Source organism: Phalangium opilio, unplaced genomic scaffold (assembly GCF_054372755.1).
Source record: "Phalangium opilio isolate 3A_F unplaced genomic scaffold, DU_Popi_V2 ptg000017l_1, whole genome shotgun sequence".
Lineage (NCBI taxonomy): Eukaryota > Metazoa > Arthropoda > Arachnida > Opiliones > Phalangiidae > Phalangium > Phalangium opilio.
In genome coordinates, this window is record NW_028324151.1 from 1,830,979 (window position 1) to 1,850,757 (window position 19,779).

General features: G+C 38.2%; 1 protein-coding gene across 5 annotated transcripts; it reads left to right on the forward strand.

Moving 5' to 3' along the window:
• Positions 1-21: 21 nt before the first annotated feature.
• On the forward strand, positions 22-19,660 carry LOC149702384 (eukaryotic translation initiation factor 4 gamma 1-like). 5 transcript variants are annotated; one of them, XM_089866149.1, is made up of 26 exons: positions 22-273; positions 3,591-3,646; positions 3,736-3,779; positions 5,104-5,385; positions 5,543-5,728; positions 5,821-5,908; positions 6,524-6,774; positions 6,851-8,141; positions 12,045-12,461; positions 12,666-12,940; positions 13,017-13,391; positions 13,473-13,613; positions 14,203-14,463; positions 14,545-14,661; positions 14,872-15,028; positions 15,104-15,222; positions 15,540-15,724; positions 15,791-15,999; positions 16,066-16,190; positions 16,256-16,428; positions 16,510-16,714; positions 16,781-16,879; positions 16,965-17,102; positions 17,193-17,274; positions 17,384-17,530; positions 17,864-19,660. In XM_089866149.1, the coding sequence occupies exons 1-26, from the start codon at positions 206-208 to the stop codon at positions 18,046-18,048; spliced, it is 5,676 nt and encodes a 1,891-aa protein (XP_089722275.1). In that variant the 5' UTR covers positions 22-205; the 3' UTR covers positions 18,049-19,660. The 5 variants fall into 5 exon arrangements, with proteins under 5 accessions (XP_089722275.1, XP_089722273.1, XP_089722274.1 ...); XM_089866147.1 differs by having other exon boundaries at positions 23-273; positions 5,821-5,956; XM_089866148.1 differs by having other exon boundaries at positions 23-273; positions 5,821-5,956; positions 14,563-14,661.
• Positions 19,661-19,779: the final 119 nt, after the last annotated feature.

Sequence of the window (19,779 nt, forward strand, 5' to 3'; positions counted from 1 at the left end):
ATTCAGTTTTGGCTAAAATTTATCGGAAATCATCAAGCGAGGCAAATTACGGGATTAATATAATTAGTTTTCAAAATTAACGACCGACGGTTACAAAACCACTGATTGAAATAGTTTTGGTTATTTTATATCCAGGCTATTTAAGTTAATGCTATATATAGCGTAAAGCGAGGATGAACCGTATTTCCTCTCTCATCACTTTGCAATGAACTTGCAGAAGGGAAAACATACACCGGGAACCCACAATAATCAACAGACGAGAGCTCAATATAAGTATCCTTTTTTATAATTTTATTACAAATACGGTCTTATTCATTTTGACCCAACGTGAACCTTCGAAAAGTCGTATTTCTCATCGAAAATGTAAGTTATATTTGTGCCTTGCACTGTTAAGCCTAACATACGAGCTCCATTGATTTTTGCGCTTCCTGGAAACATTGGGGATGTCGTAAGCGGCCGCCACTCATAAACAGCGAATAGATAGCGATTAAGCCTTGGCTATGAAAGATTTGCCATTTTTGTTAGTTTTATTTGCGTTTTCGTTACTTTGGGGGTGTATTTAATATTCGCGTCGCTGTCGAGTAGATTAATGAAGTTACTGTTGTAGTTGTTGCTCTTCAAACTTTACTAGTTACTTCTCTATCACTTTTACCGCGTATTCGTGCTTTTCATAGTCACAAACATTCAACCTTAAAGTAGTAAGCGAGTAGGCTGTACTCAATACCAAGTTTAAAGTAATTATAAGGTATGATATTGCAAAAATAATAGCCAAAGAGGGCTCACTTATCAGTCTTGCAAGTTTTAATAATGGTTCTAGTATATGTGCGTGTACAGTGTTATTGTGGCCAAATGTAGCTTATTGAATTATTGTTGTACCGAGCTTTTATTGTTATTCCTTCACCCCATGAAACTTTTAAAACAAATTCTGCATTTAATGCGAAATTAGACTTGAAAGAGTTTGTCTATATAGTCAGGATGGTTAACATTTGACCCTAAATACGAAACATAGTCTTATAGCTCCTCAGTTATCATTTAGGGATGAATTTGGCAAAGATCAAGGCTATACCAGAGGACGTTTACGTGTTTGTAAACCTCTGATTTTGTAGAAGACAAGGGCTAGGTTTTGGCAATGTAGCTTTTCTTAATTGTTGTAGGTAACTTTAGTTTTGGCACAAAAGTGTCTTTAGTTAATGGTGTTAAACTTGGCTCAAACTTCATGAACAAAAGTATTTAATTTTTACGCGTGTCCAGGGTTCAAGTAGATCAAAGGTTAAATTCCTCTTAAAAATGTAGCAACATATGCTTTTCAAGATTAAGTTTTTGCCAATCATGAGACAATAAAGGCAAGGAGTTCAGTTTGAATCAATATTAAACTAAATTTACACATGGAGGGTCTGTCAACATTGCCTTAGAGTTAAAGCTGATTGGGAGGGGGAAATTTCTCAAGCCCCTTATAGTGATTTGACAGAATATTTGACCTCAAACTCAAAATTGAGTTAAAAGTATCCTATGAAGCAATTTCAGTTCCTTTTTGGCTAACCCCCCTTTCCCCCCTTCCCCGAGGGTAAGGATGCCGACACCGTCGAAGTGGGGGGGGGGATGAAATATTTCTACCCCCTTTAAAGGGACGGAAATCAATTAATAAAATAGTTTATTATCTTGTTTATTCAAATATACACAGAGAAATTCCCATAGATATTTCAAAATATAACTTGGCCCTTGAAAGAAAAAATAATGTAGAGGTTTTTTTTTTTTTAAAGGGCGCTTGGAGTAAAAAATACCAGAATCGGGGAAAGAATGTTAAAATTTCGACCCAAAATAATCTCGCGTGAATTTTTATCAAAAAAAAAAAATTAAAGTTTTAGATCGCGAATTCATTGACCTTCGCGCCAGTTTTCTAGAAGTTGTCGCGTAGTAAATAAGGAATCACCAGAGCGAGTCTGGTATGCCGCGCGGATTTTTGCCTTAAAGACGTTTCTTTCGCGCAAAATATGCTACGCTATGCTTGGAACATTAACAAACCGGCGTTTTTACACATTGCGCAATTCTGGCTAAACTATCTCCTAGATGTTCATGTAGGGGAAAGAAATGTACGCCGTACAATATGTAAATTGCGTGACGTCAAGAACTTAAAATTTCTTTGCGAATATTAAAAATAATTGAAGTGTATTCCTTATCTGTAGAAATATATTTCTTAAAAAATTTTTATACTTCGTCCACTGGGGAGTATGAGATTATCATTGTTTTATAAGTTTATATCTTATTCACTATAGTCCAATGGACGGGGAACGATTCACGCTTTCAATTAGCCAAAAAATTAACGCGCTTTATATTCAATTTAAACATTATAAATATTCGAAAGCGCGAACGTCTGTAATTATTCCGAGAGCGACCTTCGAAGGCGGTTCACCTGAGTTAGTGGCGAGCAATTGATTTGTTTGAATATTGTAGAAGTGGCTATGGTATAGAAGAGTTTGTCAAGTATTTTGTAGTCGGTAACATTCTTTCTGGGGTTTAAATAGTTAGGAGCTCTCGTAACCCCATCTAAGCCTTGAAAGAAACCCTTTAAATTCGGAAATTTTCCTTAAATAATGCGGAATTATTTTCAAAATATAGCCACTTCACTTTTACGAATAGGTGAACACTCGCTGGTATTGGCGCCCTTTTCGTAATTTTCCCGCGCGCGCGTAAGCCTACACTAGCGGCGCTAGTGCCGACCCGCAAAAACATCGAGGCGTGGCGTCCGGCCCTACGTATTGCAGTGGCTTCGTCGTATGCTGCGTGATTGTGTAGTATGAAAGGCGGTTCGTGTTCGTAAACGTGGCATGGTGGCCATTCTTTTTTCTCTGTCGCGTGAAGTACCGTAAACTGTTCACGAAACTATTTCGCATCCGTCATCGAAAAATTGTCTATATTCAAAAGTGTACTCGAAACAACCGCGATATTTTTAATTTTAATAAATATCATTAGAGGAAAATTAAATACAGTTAGGCTTAGTGAAATTCACAGTGTTTGCTTTACGAAGTGTTGGTTTAAAAAACAATTTTAGGCATAGAATTCTTCCGTTATAAGGTATTGTTATAATTATATCTCAATCATTTTGAACAGTGGATAGCCTTATTAATATTGCCTACATTTTTCTGTCAATTTTTTTTACTTTTTAGGCCTACCAGATGTGTTTAACAGTACACCCCACGTCTCTAGACTTATCCATATTGCTTCAATTTTATCAGTTTATTTGCCCTTATCTTATTAGCGCAAAAGTCATTTAAACTTAAACAGTTTAGCAATGCATACACTTTCTTTTAAAAACTTTAGGGATGTCAAAATGTTGTTTATTTAGACGTAGGCCACAATGTTTCATCCCCGTATTTTGTCGTTTTATTGAAAAGCAAATTGCTTTATCTAAATATACAGGCATACTAACAGTACACTAGTACAGAGGTTGTTAGACAAATGTCTTTCTGAAGTAGGGTTGCGTACTTGCGTTTATCTGGAAATTTCACAAAAAAAAAAAAATTAGAAAAAAAAAGTTTTCAGCAATATTTAATGATACTCAAAATATGAACCTTAACTAAAAATTCTCTCAGTAACAACTCTCGAATACAATCGTCCCTTCCAGTAACGCATTTGGGTCAAGTGCAGCGTAAGTTTATTCCCCATGAGTTATAATGCGTGTTGAATTGTAAAGTTGTTGTTTTAATAACAAAAAGTGTCATATAATTTTTGTCTTAGGCACAGACGATTTCTTAAGGCAAGGATCTGGCTATTCGCAACAAGTAAGATTTCAGTTTTCCTTCTTGTATTTTTACTCCCGTGTAGTTATGTAATACCCAACGGAGTTATGCGCTGATACCCTGTTAGTTTGTTAGTTAGTTAGTGCCATGCACGCGAATAGGTAGTGCACGCGATTCCATGGATAATGCAATTGTAAAGGGGACTGGTAAAAGTGACAGCTTTGGTAGTTCGAAAATCCTGGCACTAGGACGGTTTTGAAGTTCAGTTTTGAGTAGTTTCTTTCCCATATACAGCAACGCCATAACCCTCTATCTCTTACCTTAAAGATATCCCCCCTCCCCTTCCCTTCCGGGGGCAAATAGTATTCTCTAGTACAAAGTTGCCCCTAACGTAGGGGATACACAGTTCACTCCCCTCTCAACCGAAATTACTCTATTGTGAAACGTATCTTATAAGAGTTTGTAGAAGTGTAGAATAACTTTTAAATTCGTCCTGGAAATGAAAATTTCGCATTGTTTGGTATTCAGTTGACCAGTGTGTTGATGAATTTATTTTTTGGGTAACGAAACTGTGCAATTTGTTACTGCAAGGGTTTATTTATGATTGTGTTGATTTGCTATGATTTACGGAAAGAGAAAAACTGTATGCTAAACTATAAATGGGACCTTATAGTGTCGTGGTCACTGTATCCCGCGAGTATTGTATTGTATTGTTCAGGCATTTCTCAAGTTTATGTGGCAATCTTAGTAACTTCGCAGTGTATGGGAGACACTGTATCGTGTTAGCTCGTTCGTTGTCGGGTGCTGTACAACCTTAGCACATTGGTAACCACACGGAGTAATCCGAAATTATTTTTGTCCTTGTTCCACTGTATTGTCAACTGAAGATTTTTTTGGGGGTCGCGAAACTTGTTACTAGTATTGTAGTATGTTGTTCTTACTGATGACAATTGACTCAGAACGCGTAACTTTTATGTCAAAACCACAAATTATTACACGTAGTACAATATGGCTCTAGTGTGATTATGTTTCGTCCCTGAGAGGCGTGTGAATGAAGAAAAAGAAATATTTCATCTGAAAGTTTTGTATACTTAAATTATGGTACAAAGTTTAAGATACGCTGCTGTACGTGTACAACTTCCATCTGTATCTTAGTTATTTGAGCTAAACAATACACTCGTTATCTTTGAACATTTCCAAGGTTTTTATCTTTGTATCCCTTTTAAAAGACGATTCAAGGGTCTCCCTCTTAATTTAATTCTTTTACAAATTCGCGTCTTCACCGTGTGAACAGTGACAATTGCGCGCAGCGACGATTGTATTGGTATTTGAATGTTTGTTACAGTTTGGTATCGCGCGTGTCTAGATTTCAGGTTTGCACCACTACTCCGTTGCGCCAGTGGCCAGCGTTTCTGGTTCTCCTCATGACATGAGCAAGCAGGCTGCCCTGCCCTCGCAGGCTCAAAACAATCAAGGGCTTTATTCTAATCCTTCGGGAGTGGCTGGGGCGGGCAATCAACCTTCGCAGCAACAACCTTCCACTATGCCCAGCGCTACGGCTGTACCGCCTCCTCATCCCGGTACTCCTGGACCGCGACCACCCGCTCCTGGAGTGGTTCATCATCAGCAACCTCAGCTCCAGCCGCGGGTACGTCAATTCGCCTCATTTATCCGGTTTTTTGACCCACCCGGACCCACCTCTCTGCACTACGTGCTTTGCTAACCATAATATTATTCGGTCTAAACAACAACTCGTACATTTGGAGCAATTGTTCTAATATCGGTTTATGAACGTATCTTGGCAGAATTTTTACCAGCATCAACATCGAAGCGTCGTAAGACCCTACACCTGGAATACGACCTCCGCCATGAACCACGCGGCCCAGCAACCGCAGAACCAGTATCAAAATCCAGTCTGGTTTCAACATCAGTTCCAAAACATGCAGCATACACACATGATGCGAAGTCAAGCACCCAACCCTATGCAGATTGTAAGTGCCACACGCGTCCGAGCTTGGTGGAACCATGATTGAGAATTATTCTTCTCTCGATCCTAACAGGAGCTATATCGTTATTTTTTCAGTTTAATCCGCAGTACCCATCAACGACGCAGTACCCTAATGTGCAGGCATCGGCGCAGCAACAAATAATGTATAATCATGGTACACCAGGTAATCCCGGCGGCCAATTTGTGTACAGTCATCAAAGACCAGCAACGGGTGTGTGGCAAATGCTCTCGTTTTAGAAAATATTATTATTATAGTACAAAATTTCTTAGTTTCTTCAGACTTTTCCATACAATTCATTATTACAAAAGAACTGTAAGTGTTAAACTCCCCGGGTGCAATTTTGCCAACTCCAATCTCCGTTAGGCTTGAACGAATGTTCTTAGAATCAAGGGGGTAGTCGGAATTGCGTTTTAAATCAGTTAATAGTTAATGATATTCATCCGTAAGACGTTGTAAAGTTGTTAAACATTCCATTTTTATCGAATCCGCGGCTAATTTACTCGGGGAGTTTAAAACGTTTTCTAAATTTTCATTTCTTGGTCAGTACTTATTCTTCTTTAAATCAAAAAAGCAAACAAGTCTTCCCATTTTATTAATTCTTTTACTTCCATTGTTTGAGCATGTGCCATATTACTGTTTCCTCGTATTTTTTAATTATACGTATACGTACACTTTTGGTTAATCGCGTTTTTTTGGGTTTACTTAATAATCTTCGTAGACTTAACGTTACTTACTATCTTCGTTTCGTTTCGTTTCGTCCCCCCAATCCCCCTTCAGCGTTTTATCCAGCGCAAGTACCCCAGATTCCCGCACCCTTTAACCCGACAGTTATATACCAGAACCCACGTCCCGGAATTCCAAATGCCCAGCCACCACCTTCCCAAGCGTCAAAAGGGAAAAGTATAATATGCATTCAAGATCCAACTACCATGCAAGATGTAACTGAAAACATACTTTACGGTGGTGAACAAAATAGTTCGAATCAGTCCGGTTCCGAACCGCCAAGTAGAAAAGATTCTGTGTCATCGGTACGTATCTATTAGCGTTCTTTTTAAGTTCTTGTTTCCGAATCGTGTTGTTAGATGATGGGAGTATTTGTTATAGGAACCTTCGACGCAGAATCAAAACAGTGACGTTAAGATTGAATTTGCCGCTAAAGTGGCGTCAGTCGCGACGACAATTGTTCCCAATCGTCAGGAACCCGTTCCCGAGAAACCTACTCTTCCTCTTAATATGCCCCCCATGGGTCCTCAGGGTATTCGGCTTGATAATATGAATATACCCGTTTATAATCCGTGCGTCATGCCGGATGGTGGTGGTATTCTCGTGTCGGCGGCTCCCCCCTTACCGTCTAACGTGGTGGTGAAATTAGACAACGCCGCTCATCCCAAACGGTTTATGACTGATAACGGACCCCCGCCAGCCAGGCCCAATCACTTAGAGAACATAAATCCCATTCAATTATCGCCTTGTCGCCCCGAAGACCTAACACCGACAACGAGGCAGCTTTTAAGTCATCAACGACCTAGTTCGAGCGCGGATACTCATTCTGGCGATGCTTTCGATAATGGGCAACAACAAGTCGAAGAGCACATTTCGGTTTACGAACTGGGCGAACCGATTGATCAAGTGTCGTTCGAATCGCAGTCGGAAGTAGCCGCCCTCCAAAAAGAGCCGGAAGTCGCTCCGAGTATTCAAGTAACGACGACTCCCGCGGCGGTTGTTATACCGCCATTGTTGACACGCAATGAAGCGGCGGCGGACGCGGTTGTTATTCCTACGAATCTTCCTCCCCTTGCGGAAAAAGTGGTTGGTGACGCTTATCCAGTGAAAGTAACTGATCACGGTGGTGTACCCATGACGAACTCCTCATCCTCCTCGGCCTCGTACGTCAGTGTCCTTGATAATAATAAGGTTAGTGGTTCTAAGGCTGGCGCTGCGGTAATAAGTGAACCTATGCAAACCAAACTAGTGACGGTGGAACCGAGCGAATCGGTTATTGTAACTAAACCACCGCCGGTACCATTTTCTTCAAAGACGGAATCAGGAACAGTACCACCACCGGAAGTACCACCTCCGCCACCCTCCTCGGAAATTAGGACTTCTCCCATTAATGTACAAGCTACGGGACCAGCTAAAGGTGATCAACAACAACTGAAATACACCAGTGTCGTCGTCTCTTCCAGTGACAAAGTGTTGTCTCCCAGAGAACAACAACTACCCGTAGACAAAACAATCTCCCCCATTGAGGCCCAAGTGGCAACTACCCAGAGTGAAGCTCTCGCAGTGTCAGTGGCCAGTGAAGTAACTGTATCAGACTCTCCTGTACCCCAACAAAATGGTGATGCCAGGGAAGGAGTCTCGTCACCCCCTCAGGACTCCAAAGATTCCGAAGGTAAGAGAGAACTTTTCTTAACCATTGTTATCCTAGTAAGGGACCGCTCGAGGGATATGGTGGGTGGTCTCGTTGGGAGCGACATCTGGGGAGTTTAAGGGGAGGTAAAGTTATCTGTGGTAATTTTAAAGGGGTAGGCAACGTGGCGATTTGTTTCCCAACTACTTTAAGAAGGGATATGATGATAAGAATAGCAAATTATAGTAAGGGCGTGATAGTTCTTATCAGTAACTTTATTCATTGTGGGCCGTTTTATCTTCTACCTTTACTGGTGTACTCTACACCTGTCAAAAGTATTTGCTCGATAAACGACGACTGGAATTTAGAGGATCGCCCTGTATTCTCGTAATAATAGAGAGGTTAAGCAAAACTGGGAATTAAAGAAAACGCGTTAGCGTCATGGTACGTTGAGGAATGCGTAGACCGAGGGGGTAGACACTTGAGAACTCAGGTGTACAATAAGTCTTGAACTCAATGCACTGTCAAAGTTGAACTCTTGAGTTCTGAAGACTTTGAACTCAATGCACTGTCAAAGTTGAACTCTTGAGTTCTGAAGACTTTGAACTCAATGCACTGTCAAAGTTGAACTCTTGAGTTCTGAAGACTTTGAACTCAATGCACTGTCAAAGTTGAACTCTGAGTTCTGAAGGCTTTGAACTCAATGCACTGTCAAAGCTGAACTCTTTTGAACTCCGGTGTACACAGAGATCCAGAGCGTCTACCCCCTCGGCGTAGACGTCCTAGAGCGTGCGTGTTACCGAACAATTTAACTTAATCTCTCTATTGCCGTGTGTTATATTTTATTTGGGCGACCGACCCCTTTTTTCGATTAGGCAGATCTCGTCGGCCCGGCTTGGCTAGCCCGCCGACGTCTCGGTTTTACTTTTTATTATAAAACAGGTCCGGGTGGAGGACTTCCAAAAGTCCTTGGGCAAAATAATTTCGTTTCCCCCCCTTCCTCCTCCTTTACCACCAAAAATTTTTTCTCTCAGTCTACATTTTGTACCGACCGACCGAAATCGTAGTGTATCGTATTCGTACGTTTACGATTTCATCCCCGTCTTGGGAAAGTTCGGTTCGGTTTAGTCTAGGGACGAAATGGAATTATGTAACTAAGCTTAGCCTTGTAGACGTGGCTTGAAATTTTTAAAAGAATATTAGGTTTAGTCGCGAAGTAATTTATTTGGTGAAAATTGGCCGGACCGAATTTATTTTTAAAGCATGGTATGATATTACTATTAGAGTTGGTTTGTTTTATTATAAAAATTCGCAGCTGTTAATTTTTACGCGCATGGCAGAAACTTTTCATTGTCGCCGATATAAGTTAATAACCTTCCCTATAAGTTAATTGACATTAATTATAAAGTAACCTGATCGATTTAATATAAAAAAGGCGTTATTTTAATTAGGTCCTGCTAAGTTATGCCCTTTTTTAATTAACTTATCGTGTTGGTAATTACGTACTTATGGTACGGACGGTCTTTGCCTCCCTTTTATCCTTGTCTAATAGAATCTTCGGAATCTATATTTGTAACTTGTGCCGGTTGATGGTTAAGTTAAGACTTTGCTAGGATATACTATAGTAGACGAGACTTCTCAAGAAGAGTCATACCCAAAAACTCTTCTTACTACGTTCCCCTCTTCTTCTGTAGAGGAACCTTTAGTTTGCCTCCTTCGGCAGCTTATAACAGTGTCGGGATGTTTTTCTTCAGAGTAGAAAAAAAAGAGAGAAAGAAATATCTCTTTGGCCAGGCCGGATTTTTCTAACTTCTCTCTCTCTCTCTCTCTCTCTCTCTCTCTCTGAGTCTAGAAAGTCTCTCTCTCTCTATACGGGCCTCGTTGTAACTTGCTTGCTTGCGCGCCGCCATGATGAAAATTTGTTAAAATTGGGATGAAACGGCGTGGTTAACTTATAGAAAAGTTACGTTTTTTCGGTCCGTGGAACTTTAAAAAGTATTTGTGACTGCTCGTATAGTTAACAGATACGAGTGCCTAACTTACACGTGGCGATAACCTTGGGATTGTTATGATTCAACCGTATGCTTTTGCCGTTGGATTTATATTAAAAACCTTAAAGGTTATTTTAAGACGTTCCTGAAATTATATATTTTTGGTGGTGGTCCTCTTTTTTTTTAACTGCTTTTTAAATGAGTCATTGATTGTGATTGTGTTCGCATTATTTATACATTCATTCATGGATAATCGTAAGAATCAGTTTGCCCATTTTGGGTCCAATAAAGGTACGTTTTATTTATACTAATTACCCCTTAAATTCTTTGGAATTGTTTTAAATACACACATGGCCTTATTTTCTTTAATGTGTTAATATTAAAGAAAACAAATCCCGTTAGTTACGTTTAAAATTTCGGCAATTTTGAACAGGCGTGGCTCAATATGGTGTCGCGCCTCGGAGTAATGTAGTGTGGGATTAAGTGAAAAGAAAAAAAAACGAAAAGTTTTGAGAAAAGTACTTGGGCAAATTTTAGGGTGTTAAATATCGAGGGGATCGTAACTGAAATATTATTATTGTATTAAAGTACGTCTAAACGAAGTCCCGTTTGAATTCGCGTAAACAGGAAACTTTTGGATTAATTCGCAATAATTTTAATTAATTATTCCGTAATTAATTTTATGAATTAATTGAAAATTGGTTACGGTATTATCAAAGTGAGTTATCCCTCGATAGAAAACTGTAGACGTATGTCGCTCTCAGCCGGTTTCACGCGCGCTGCTTGGGGTTTGCCTTACGTAAAAGTTCGGCCTCAATTCACTGTTTTACGTGTGGTTATTTTTTTTTTTTCTCTCTTATACCGTTGGAAAGTTGAATTCCTTGTTTGGTTGAACTCTCGTGTAAACTCATAATTGCTTATATAACCGAAAATTGTAGGCCTACTTTGAATGAATTTATCTAGTTTTACCCCCGAGGGCTGGGTAGCCCCACTTTGATTTTTAAACTTTCTCTTACTGGTTCAGAAACAAACCAGATGTTTAAGTTACGATTGGGTTGATTTATATATTATTTAAACGGATTGGACACTTTAGTCAGCTTATTGCGAAATTAACGTAGTTTAGTCCGAGGGGATAACATTATTTCCGTTTGGACTTCAACCTAAATCAATATAGATATCATGTTGAGGCCGGGTCAAAGGTCGTTCTATTTAAATAAAGATAAAAACTGTGTTTTCCTCGATTAGAGTATAAATGTGAAATTAACGTAGTTTAGTCCGAGGGATAACATCTCCGTTTAGACTTCAACCTAAATCATTATAGATTTCATGTTGAAACCGGGTCAAAGGTCGTGCTATTTAAATAAAGATAAAAACTGTCTGTTTTCCTCGAGTATAAATAATCACACCATCGTATAGAGGATAATTTAAGCCGCCGTTAGACTTGTCCTTGATCGTTCTTTATCTGATTGGTCAATGTTTGGAAAGTTCTTGGTAAACTTACTGAAATTGTTTCAAAAGAGTTTTCTTAACCTCCGGGGTCGATCTTTATACAAATATTTGAGGGTGTTGGACGGATTGGACTATTGTACCGTACCCATGACCATTCCGAGAATTTAAACGAAAAAAAAAATTGTCTATATATAGGCGTACCTTAAGGCAGTTCTCACACGTTGTCTGATTAAGAATAAGTATTTTTCCTATTGAGTTGTAAAACAGCTGTAATGACTAAGGGTATTTATTATATTTTTTTACTTATTATTTTTTCTACTCGTTATCGTGTTCTGATATATACGTAATTAATAAGACGCGGCGGCGGTATTCATTACGCTTTTAATTAACACAGCTTTTGTCTAATTGTTTATCATACGCTTTTGTCGCCCAAGAGATTATTATTCACCACCCCTTAACATTTAGTAACCTTGGCTGGATTTTTTTTTATTCTCGCTTGACGCAGCCCGCGAAGGTAAAAAGAACCGTAAGAAGAAAATGAAGGAGTTAAATAGGAAAGGAGAGAGTAAGGATGGTGGCGAAATGGACGCGTTCGTAGATAGGGAAGAGGAACCAACTTCGTTACCGGCTTCGACTGGTCCAGTTCTTCCCGATACCACCACTACCAACACCACCGCTTTGAAAACGCCTTCGCCTCCCCCAGTTATATCAACGTCGGCTCCTTCCGTGGTGGTGGTGGACGTAGTGACCACCACCCCTACGGTGGTCCCCGATCCCGAACAGGAAGATGTCACGGAGGAAGAAAGGAAGGTGGCTGAAAAGAATGAAGAGAATAAGAGAGTCAGTCAGAAAGCCATCAGCGAACCCACCCCTGTTATTGAACCTCCAAAGCCAGAGTTGCCTAAATATCAATACAAAGAAGGTAAATATTTTTTTTAAGTACGCTTTGAAGTAGTTAGGTTTTTATGATGAAAATCGCCATGTCTTAATATTCTTTGATGATTTATCATGGTGGAATTCCTCGTTTCTGAAAAATCTATGGATCTATATAATTGTTTTTCTATACATGATACGATTTCGGTTTAAGTGTTAAGTTCCGAGTTCGACAATATCGTTAACCTTTTAGATCAATGGAGCCCTCTAAATCCTGAAGGGAAAAAGCAGTATGATCGTGCCTTCCTAATTACGCTACAGTCCAAGCCAATGTCCATGCAGAAGCCTAAGGGACTTCCTAACCTCGACGTTATAAAAGATACAGCGTTGCAACACAAGCTTCCTGATCTCAACAGGCCGGCTGCCCCTCCCTTAGCTGGTCAAACTCCAGCCATTCATAGGAATCAGCATCATGACCTCTTTATGCCACAGTACGCTCGAAGCGGTGGTGGCGGCTCACCAAGACCCGTAAGTGTGCTCTTTGAGTTAATATTCGCGCCGTATCGTAAGTACTTACCACTGGTCCGGTTGTTTATGATAACAGCCACAGGGTGGAATAAATCGAAGGCAAAGTCAACAGGGCCGAGAAAAACCAAAAAAGATCATCTCTTTCTCGTCATCTTTGAACGAAGACGTTAAACTACACGAAGCCAGCAACGCTTGGAAACCTCACAAGGCCATGACTCAAGCCGAACTTAATGAAGAGGAAAAGAAAACGGAAGAACTCTACAGGAGAGTTCGGGGTATCTTGAATAAGTTAACGCCCCAGAAATTCAAGACTTTGCTCGAACAAGTAGCGGAATTGCCCATTGACACTGAATATAGACTAAAGGGTGTCATTGATCTTGTTTTCGAAAAAGCCGTTGATGAGCCAAATTTTAGCGTTCCTTACGCTAATATGTGCAAGTATCTTATGATGGTAAGCGAGAATTGCCGGGGTAGTTGAAATTAGGACTTCCGTTAACTTAAATTTAACCAATACGGTACCTTCCGATTGCAGAAAGCAGTACCGAGTGACGCTGACAAGACAAACGTCAATTTTAGGAAATTACTTTTAACGAAATGTCAAAGAGAGTTTGAGAAAGATATTAAAGATGAAATAAATCGTGATAATAGGATTAAACAAATTGAAGAAGCTTCCGTAAGTTTTTAACGTTTTGCGACTTTTTAGGCCTATTTTTAATGTCAACGTGACGTTTTAGGCCTATTTTTAATGTCAACGTGACGTTTTAGGCCTATTTTTAATGTCAACGTGACGTTTTAGGCCTATTTTTAATGTCAACGGGACGTTTTAGGCCTATTTTAATGTCAACGTGACGTTTTAGGCCTATTTTAATGTCAACGTGACGTTTTAGGCCTATTTTAATGTCAACGTGACGTTTTAGGCCTATTTTTAATGTCAACGTGACGTTTTAGGCCTATTTTTAATGTCAACGTGACGTTTTAGGCCTATTTTAATGTCAACGTGACGTTTTAGGCCTATTTTAATGTCAACGTGACGTTTTAGGCCTATTTTAATGTCAACGTGACGTTTTAGGCCTATTTTTAATGTCAACGTGACGTTTTAGGCCTATTTTAAATGTCAACGTGACGTTTTAGGCCTATTTTAATGTCAACGTGACGTTTTAGGCCTATTTTAATGTCAACGTGACGTTTTAGGCCTATTTTTAATGTCAACGTGACGTTTTAGGCCTACTTACGATTGTTCTGAACTCTATTTAACCCTTTAGGAGGAAGATAAAAAAAAGATGAAGGAAGAATTAGACGAAGAAGAAAGGAAAGTCCGTAGGCGGTGTTTGGGAAACATTAGGTTCATCGGAGAACTTTATAAGCTTGGCATGTTAACCGCGAACATTATGCACGACTGTTTGAGTAAACTACTGAAACAAGGGGACGAAGATTCGTTAGAATGCTTATGTAGGCTAATGACGACTATCGGTAAAGAGCTGGATGACAATGCCAAACAATCTGAAAAAAATCAACATAAACAGGTAAATAATTGTTTAATTACATTTAACTTTTAACGTTATTTTGTTGTTAAAGTGCGTGTAATAATAATGTGTAAATATTAGTATTCTTTATTGAATAAGATGGATGGTTATTTCAAAACCATGAAACAAATTGTCGAAGGTCGAAATACCAGTTCCAGAGTTAGATTTATGCTTCAAGACGTCATGGACCTCAGACTGGTAAGATTATTTCTCAATTAACTTTACAATACTTCATTGATAATATCATATGATGACGTTATACCATGTCTTAAAAATAAAAATACGTGTTGAATTTTTCATGGTGGAATTCCTCGTTTCTGAAACCTTTTATTAATTAAATTTCGTATTTAATTTAATTTGAGGTTTAAGTTGTTACTAACGAACAATGTTTTATAAAAATCACAACAGAGAGATTGGGTTCCGAGGAGAGAAGACAATAATCCAAAGACAATTGAACAAATTCATTTTGAAGCTCAAAGGGAGGCTGAAATGCAACAGATTCAGGCCCAGCAACCACTACAACACACACTGCCCAAAAGGGTTGATGATCGTGATAGGAGGAAAAGTAAGTACCTACTTTTAAATTTTAATCGAACCTTATTTAATTTAAGTCTTACTCGTATCTTAATTGTGTGTTCAGACCGTAGTATGCAAGGTTATAGCGGTGAAGATGGCGGCTGGAATACCGTCGGGGGTGGTAAAACACGTAGCACTTTTAATAGCTTTGATCCTGGTAAAATTCCTCCTAAAATCACCAGGGTAATTAATTTAATTTAATTTAATTAGCCTTATTCCTGATCAGCGCCATCTACCCATAGCGGTGACTTTGAGAACTACTGTAAGCGGCAAGCCAATCAGATGTCGCTAAAATCTGGTGACGTCATTTTTGGTAAGACCCGAGAGTGCCAGTCAGTGATGTCACCAGATTTTAGCGACATCTGATTGGCTTGCCGCTTACAGTAGTTCTCAAAGTCGCCGCTATGGGTAGGTGGCGCTGATCAGGAATAAGGCTAATTGGTAATGTTTGTTGAAGGGGGGAACTCTGGTTTAATTCGGGTGGTTTCTCGATATTGTAGCCTGTTGAAGCTGAATCTATTCAATTGGGACCCGGTGGTCGCGGTTTCTCCAGTTGGAGTAGAGGCAGCAGCGGTGGTGGTAGTAGTAAAACGCTCAATCAAGAACCGGAAATCAAGACTCCTTCCAATAGGTTTAGCGCTTTGATGAACCAGGAGCAAAACGAACCTCGTAGAATGTTACAACAGTAAGTTATCTATTGCTTTTTGCGTTCCTGAAGTTTTAAGTAAAATAATTTGTTTGTCTTTTTAAGTTCTTCATCGTCTAGCAGAGAACCCAGTAGGGGTCGACAAGGTCCTCCTCAAAGTTCGCAATTAAGAAATAAAATTCCTTCTCAAACTAATACTAGGGAAAGGGAGAGTGCAATCGCGACTGTCGTTGCGTTTCAACAAAGCTCTGTTGAATCTCCTAAACCTCCCGAAATTAGTACTCCAAAACCTATTGAAGTCGAGGAAGTCAGTGGTAAGATGTCGTCCCGCCCGAACCTTCAAAGTTTTCCTTCAAAACCTAATGGTTCCCAATCATTAGTGACTCCAGCACCAGTTCCTGTTGCTTCTGAGTATATCTCTACTGGTAAAGAAATGTCTATAGACGAAATGGAAACTAAGACAAAACCGCTTATTGATGAATTTTGTCACACGAGTGATTTTAAGGTATTTGCGATTTTGTTTTTTATTCTTTTGCGGATAATTTGACGGGTTTTTGGGATTGATTTCAGGAAGCGGTTCAGTGTGTTGTTGAATTGGTTTCACCAACGACTGTACATATGTTTGTAAATTGCGCCATAAATCTTGTGTTGGAACGTTCTAGTCAGGCCCAAACTATGCTGGGACAGCTCTTGAAAATGCTGGTCCATAAAAACGTTATTTCTTTAGCTCAGTACATAGAAGGGTAAGTGTCGCTTTATTTGAAAGTTCGTAATTAAGGTTTTTCGCGTCTCTAATGACGTGACGTGTGTACGCGCTTCATTAGGTTGCAAGCGACGTTAGAAATTTCCGAAGACCTAGCTATAGATGTTCCGAAAATTTGGAGTTGTTTGGGGGGAGTTATCGCGCCTATGGTTCAAGACGGTAGTATGTCCATGGCCTTCCTCAAAGACGCTCTAAAACCTTTCGTAGAGAATGGTGTCGCAGCCAGAATAATGCCGGAATTATTACATAATGTAGCTAACGTACACGTAAGTACTATTTCACTTAATATTGTTTGAAAGTATCTAATGGTATCGAGAACATCATTTTAATAGGGTCCTAAAAGGGTTCAAGAGTTGTGGAATAATTCTGGTCTGAAATGGTCGTACTTCCTTAATTCCACAGTAAATGAAGCTCAGTTCATTACTGATAAGGTAATTTAATTAATATTTTAATATTACGTTCTACCCCTTGTTATTATGACGTACTGTCTTCTTCACGTTGTTCTTCTCTTCTTAGAAACTTGAATTCACGACGCTACAAGAAGTAGATCCATCTCAAGTAAAACGCGTGTCGCCCGAGGAAGCGAAAAAACAATTAGACAATCTTCTTTGTAGGAAAAAGCCCACGAACGAAGATGTCTTTGATTGGATTGAGGTAAGTTTAAATACGTTCTTTCTTTGTGTGAACTGTCAAGATTCTGTCAATGATCAACTAACAATGGGTGGCTTGATGTATGTATTTCAGGCTAATATTGGTGAAGAACTAATTCAAACTCCTCCTTATATACGTGCCTTGGTAACGGCAGTAACAGAAAGTGCCATCACACGTAAGTTTAATTAAAAGATAGGATTTTTTCAAAGAGTGTGTAACTTCGATCTTTGTCTTTATGCGTCTCTCTCTCGTTCTTTCTTTCTTTATCTCTTTCTCTTTATTAGTGACTAAAGGCCAACATGGTATAGACATAAAAATCTTCAAGGATCGTATTATGCTTCTCAAAAAGTACTTGGAGAACAAAGAGGATTTAGAAATTCAAGCCCTGTACGCTCTTCAGGCTTTAGTCAATAAGCTACAACATCCGCAAGGTAAGTTTGTCTCTCTGGGGGTGGGGGGTTCAAGTACTTGAATTAGCCTTATTCCTGATCAGCGCCATCTACCCATAGCGGTGACTTTGAGAACTACTGTAAGCGGCAAGCCAATCAGATGTCGCTAAAATCTAGTGACGTCATTTTTGGTAAGACCCCCGAGAGTGCCAGTCAGTGACGTCACCAGATTTTAGCGACATCTGATTGGCTTGCCGCTTACAGTAGTTCTCAAAGTCGCCGCTATGGGTAGGTGGCGCTGATAAGGAATAAGGCTAATTAGCCGCCAAGAACCTGAAAAACAAAATGTTCTTTTTGTCTTATGTTAAAAAACAGGCATGTTAGTTCAAATATTCAATACACTATATGACGAAGAAGCAATGTCTGAGGATGCCTTTTTCCAATGGGAACGTAGTAACGATCCCGCTGAGCAAGAAGGAAAAGGAGTCGCTATTAAGTCAGTGACTTCCTTCTTTTTATGGCTACAAGAAGCCGACGAAGATTCTGCCGAAGAGAATTGAAAAAACTATAATAAAAAAAACAATAAGAAAAAAACGCCTCGAACGGTTTGTTGGTGGTGCTTCTCTAGGAATTTAAACAAAAACAACTTGCGTCGTATATATAGAACTAAAATAAAAAAAATGAAATTGTGGATATATATATATTGACAAATTATAATTAATATTATTGCTAATTGTTTTTTTTTTTTTCCTTTTTTTTTCTTTCTTCCTTTTTAAGAAGTGGGTTCAAAAAAAAATTACGTGAAAAAAGGGGACACTCTAAACGTGTGTGTGTTGTTTTTTGACCGAAAACTTAAAACAGTTCTAAACCAATTCCTAAAATAAATAAATAATTGAATGCGCCGCGGGAATTACCCCCCGATAAACTTAATTAATTAATTAATTAATGCAAAATTAATTAATTAATTTTGACTGGAGAATGATTGGCTTTTTTTAAAAAATATTTGTATGAAAGAATTGTTGCAAACATTTGAAATTTGCTTAATTTCTATTCCCTTTTTTTTTTTTTTTCCTCGCATTTGTGACCAAAATTAATTAATTAAGGAAACTAAACTCGTCACGACATTTTTGGAAAAAAAAATTTAGGATTAATTAAAATTATAATTAAGGATAAGAAATCCTGACGGATCTTCTGTAATATATAAAATTTTTCTGTCATCGGAAATTAATATTAAAATTAAGAAAGAAAAAAAAAATTCTCCATTTACCTTAATTACTATTTTTGAAGAGTTTTCTCGTGAAAAAATTATGATTAAACATGTAGATTTATATAGAACTTCAAATTAAAGTAAAGGTATGAATGAATGGAGTTGTTTTCTTTTGTTTTTGTTTCAGTGGCCGTGTTTTAATTTGCCGCCACAATTTTACCCTACGGAGCAAAAATAAAACGTAATTAATAAAAAAAAAACTAGGTAAAAAATTTTTGAGAAAAAACTTATGGTGATTTTTTTTTGTTTTTTTTTTTTTGTCTTTTGCCGAGAATATACATGTATAATTCTCGGTTTATTGTATTTATATAAAACATTTAAATTAAAAAAACAAACAAACAAGCTAAAATACAGTGGATGCTTAAATAAAAAAAAAATTTGAACTGAGAAATCATACAAAAGAATGTTATATGAATAATAATAATGAAAAAAAAAAAGATTACGTTGGAAAAATGAATTATAGTAAAAGTTTTCCAATTTGATGATGATTTACGAATAATAGGTGTCTTTAGATAATAAAAATACAAACAAACAAACGTCTGAAATTTGTTATACAATTGTAAATTAATTCCTTAGACAATTTACGAAATTATTATGATTTACTTTTGAAGAAAAGAAATTGATTGCTTTAAATATGTTGGGAAGTTTTCTCTCTCACTGTTTTTGTATAATTTATTTTTTTGGAGGAAGCCGTTTATCAAAATGGCCGCCAATTTTTTTTTTTTGAGTGATTTTTAAGTATAAATTCCGCGAAGAATATTTAAGAAACTATATTTGATCTTAGATTTATGGTAGGATTATAAAACAACTTCGTACTATTTAGCTCCTGTTATATTTTTCATACCTAAATGATTAATATGTTAAAACAACCCTATTATGGCTGAATAAACAAATAATAGACCAGATTCAACAACGTTGTAATTTTAAAAAAAGAGGACCGGCAATATATGGAGTACAGCGAGCTTTAGGGGACTACATTAATTTCATTTACTCCCCCCCCCGGATGACCTTGGTATAGAAAACA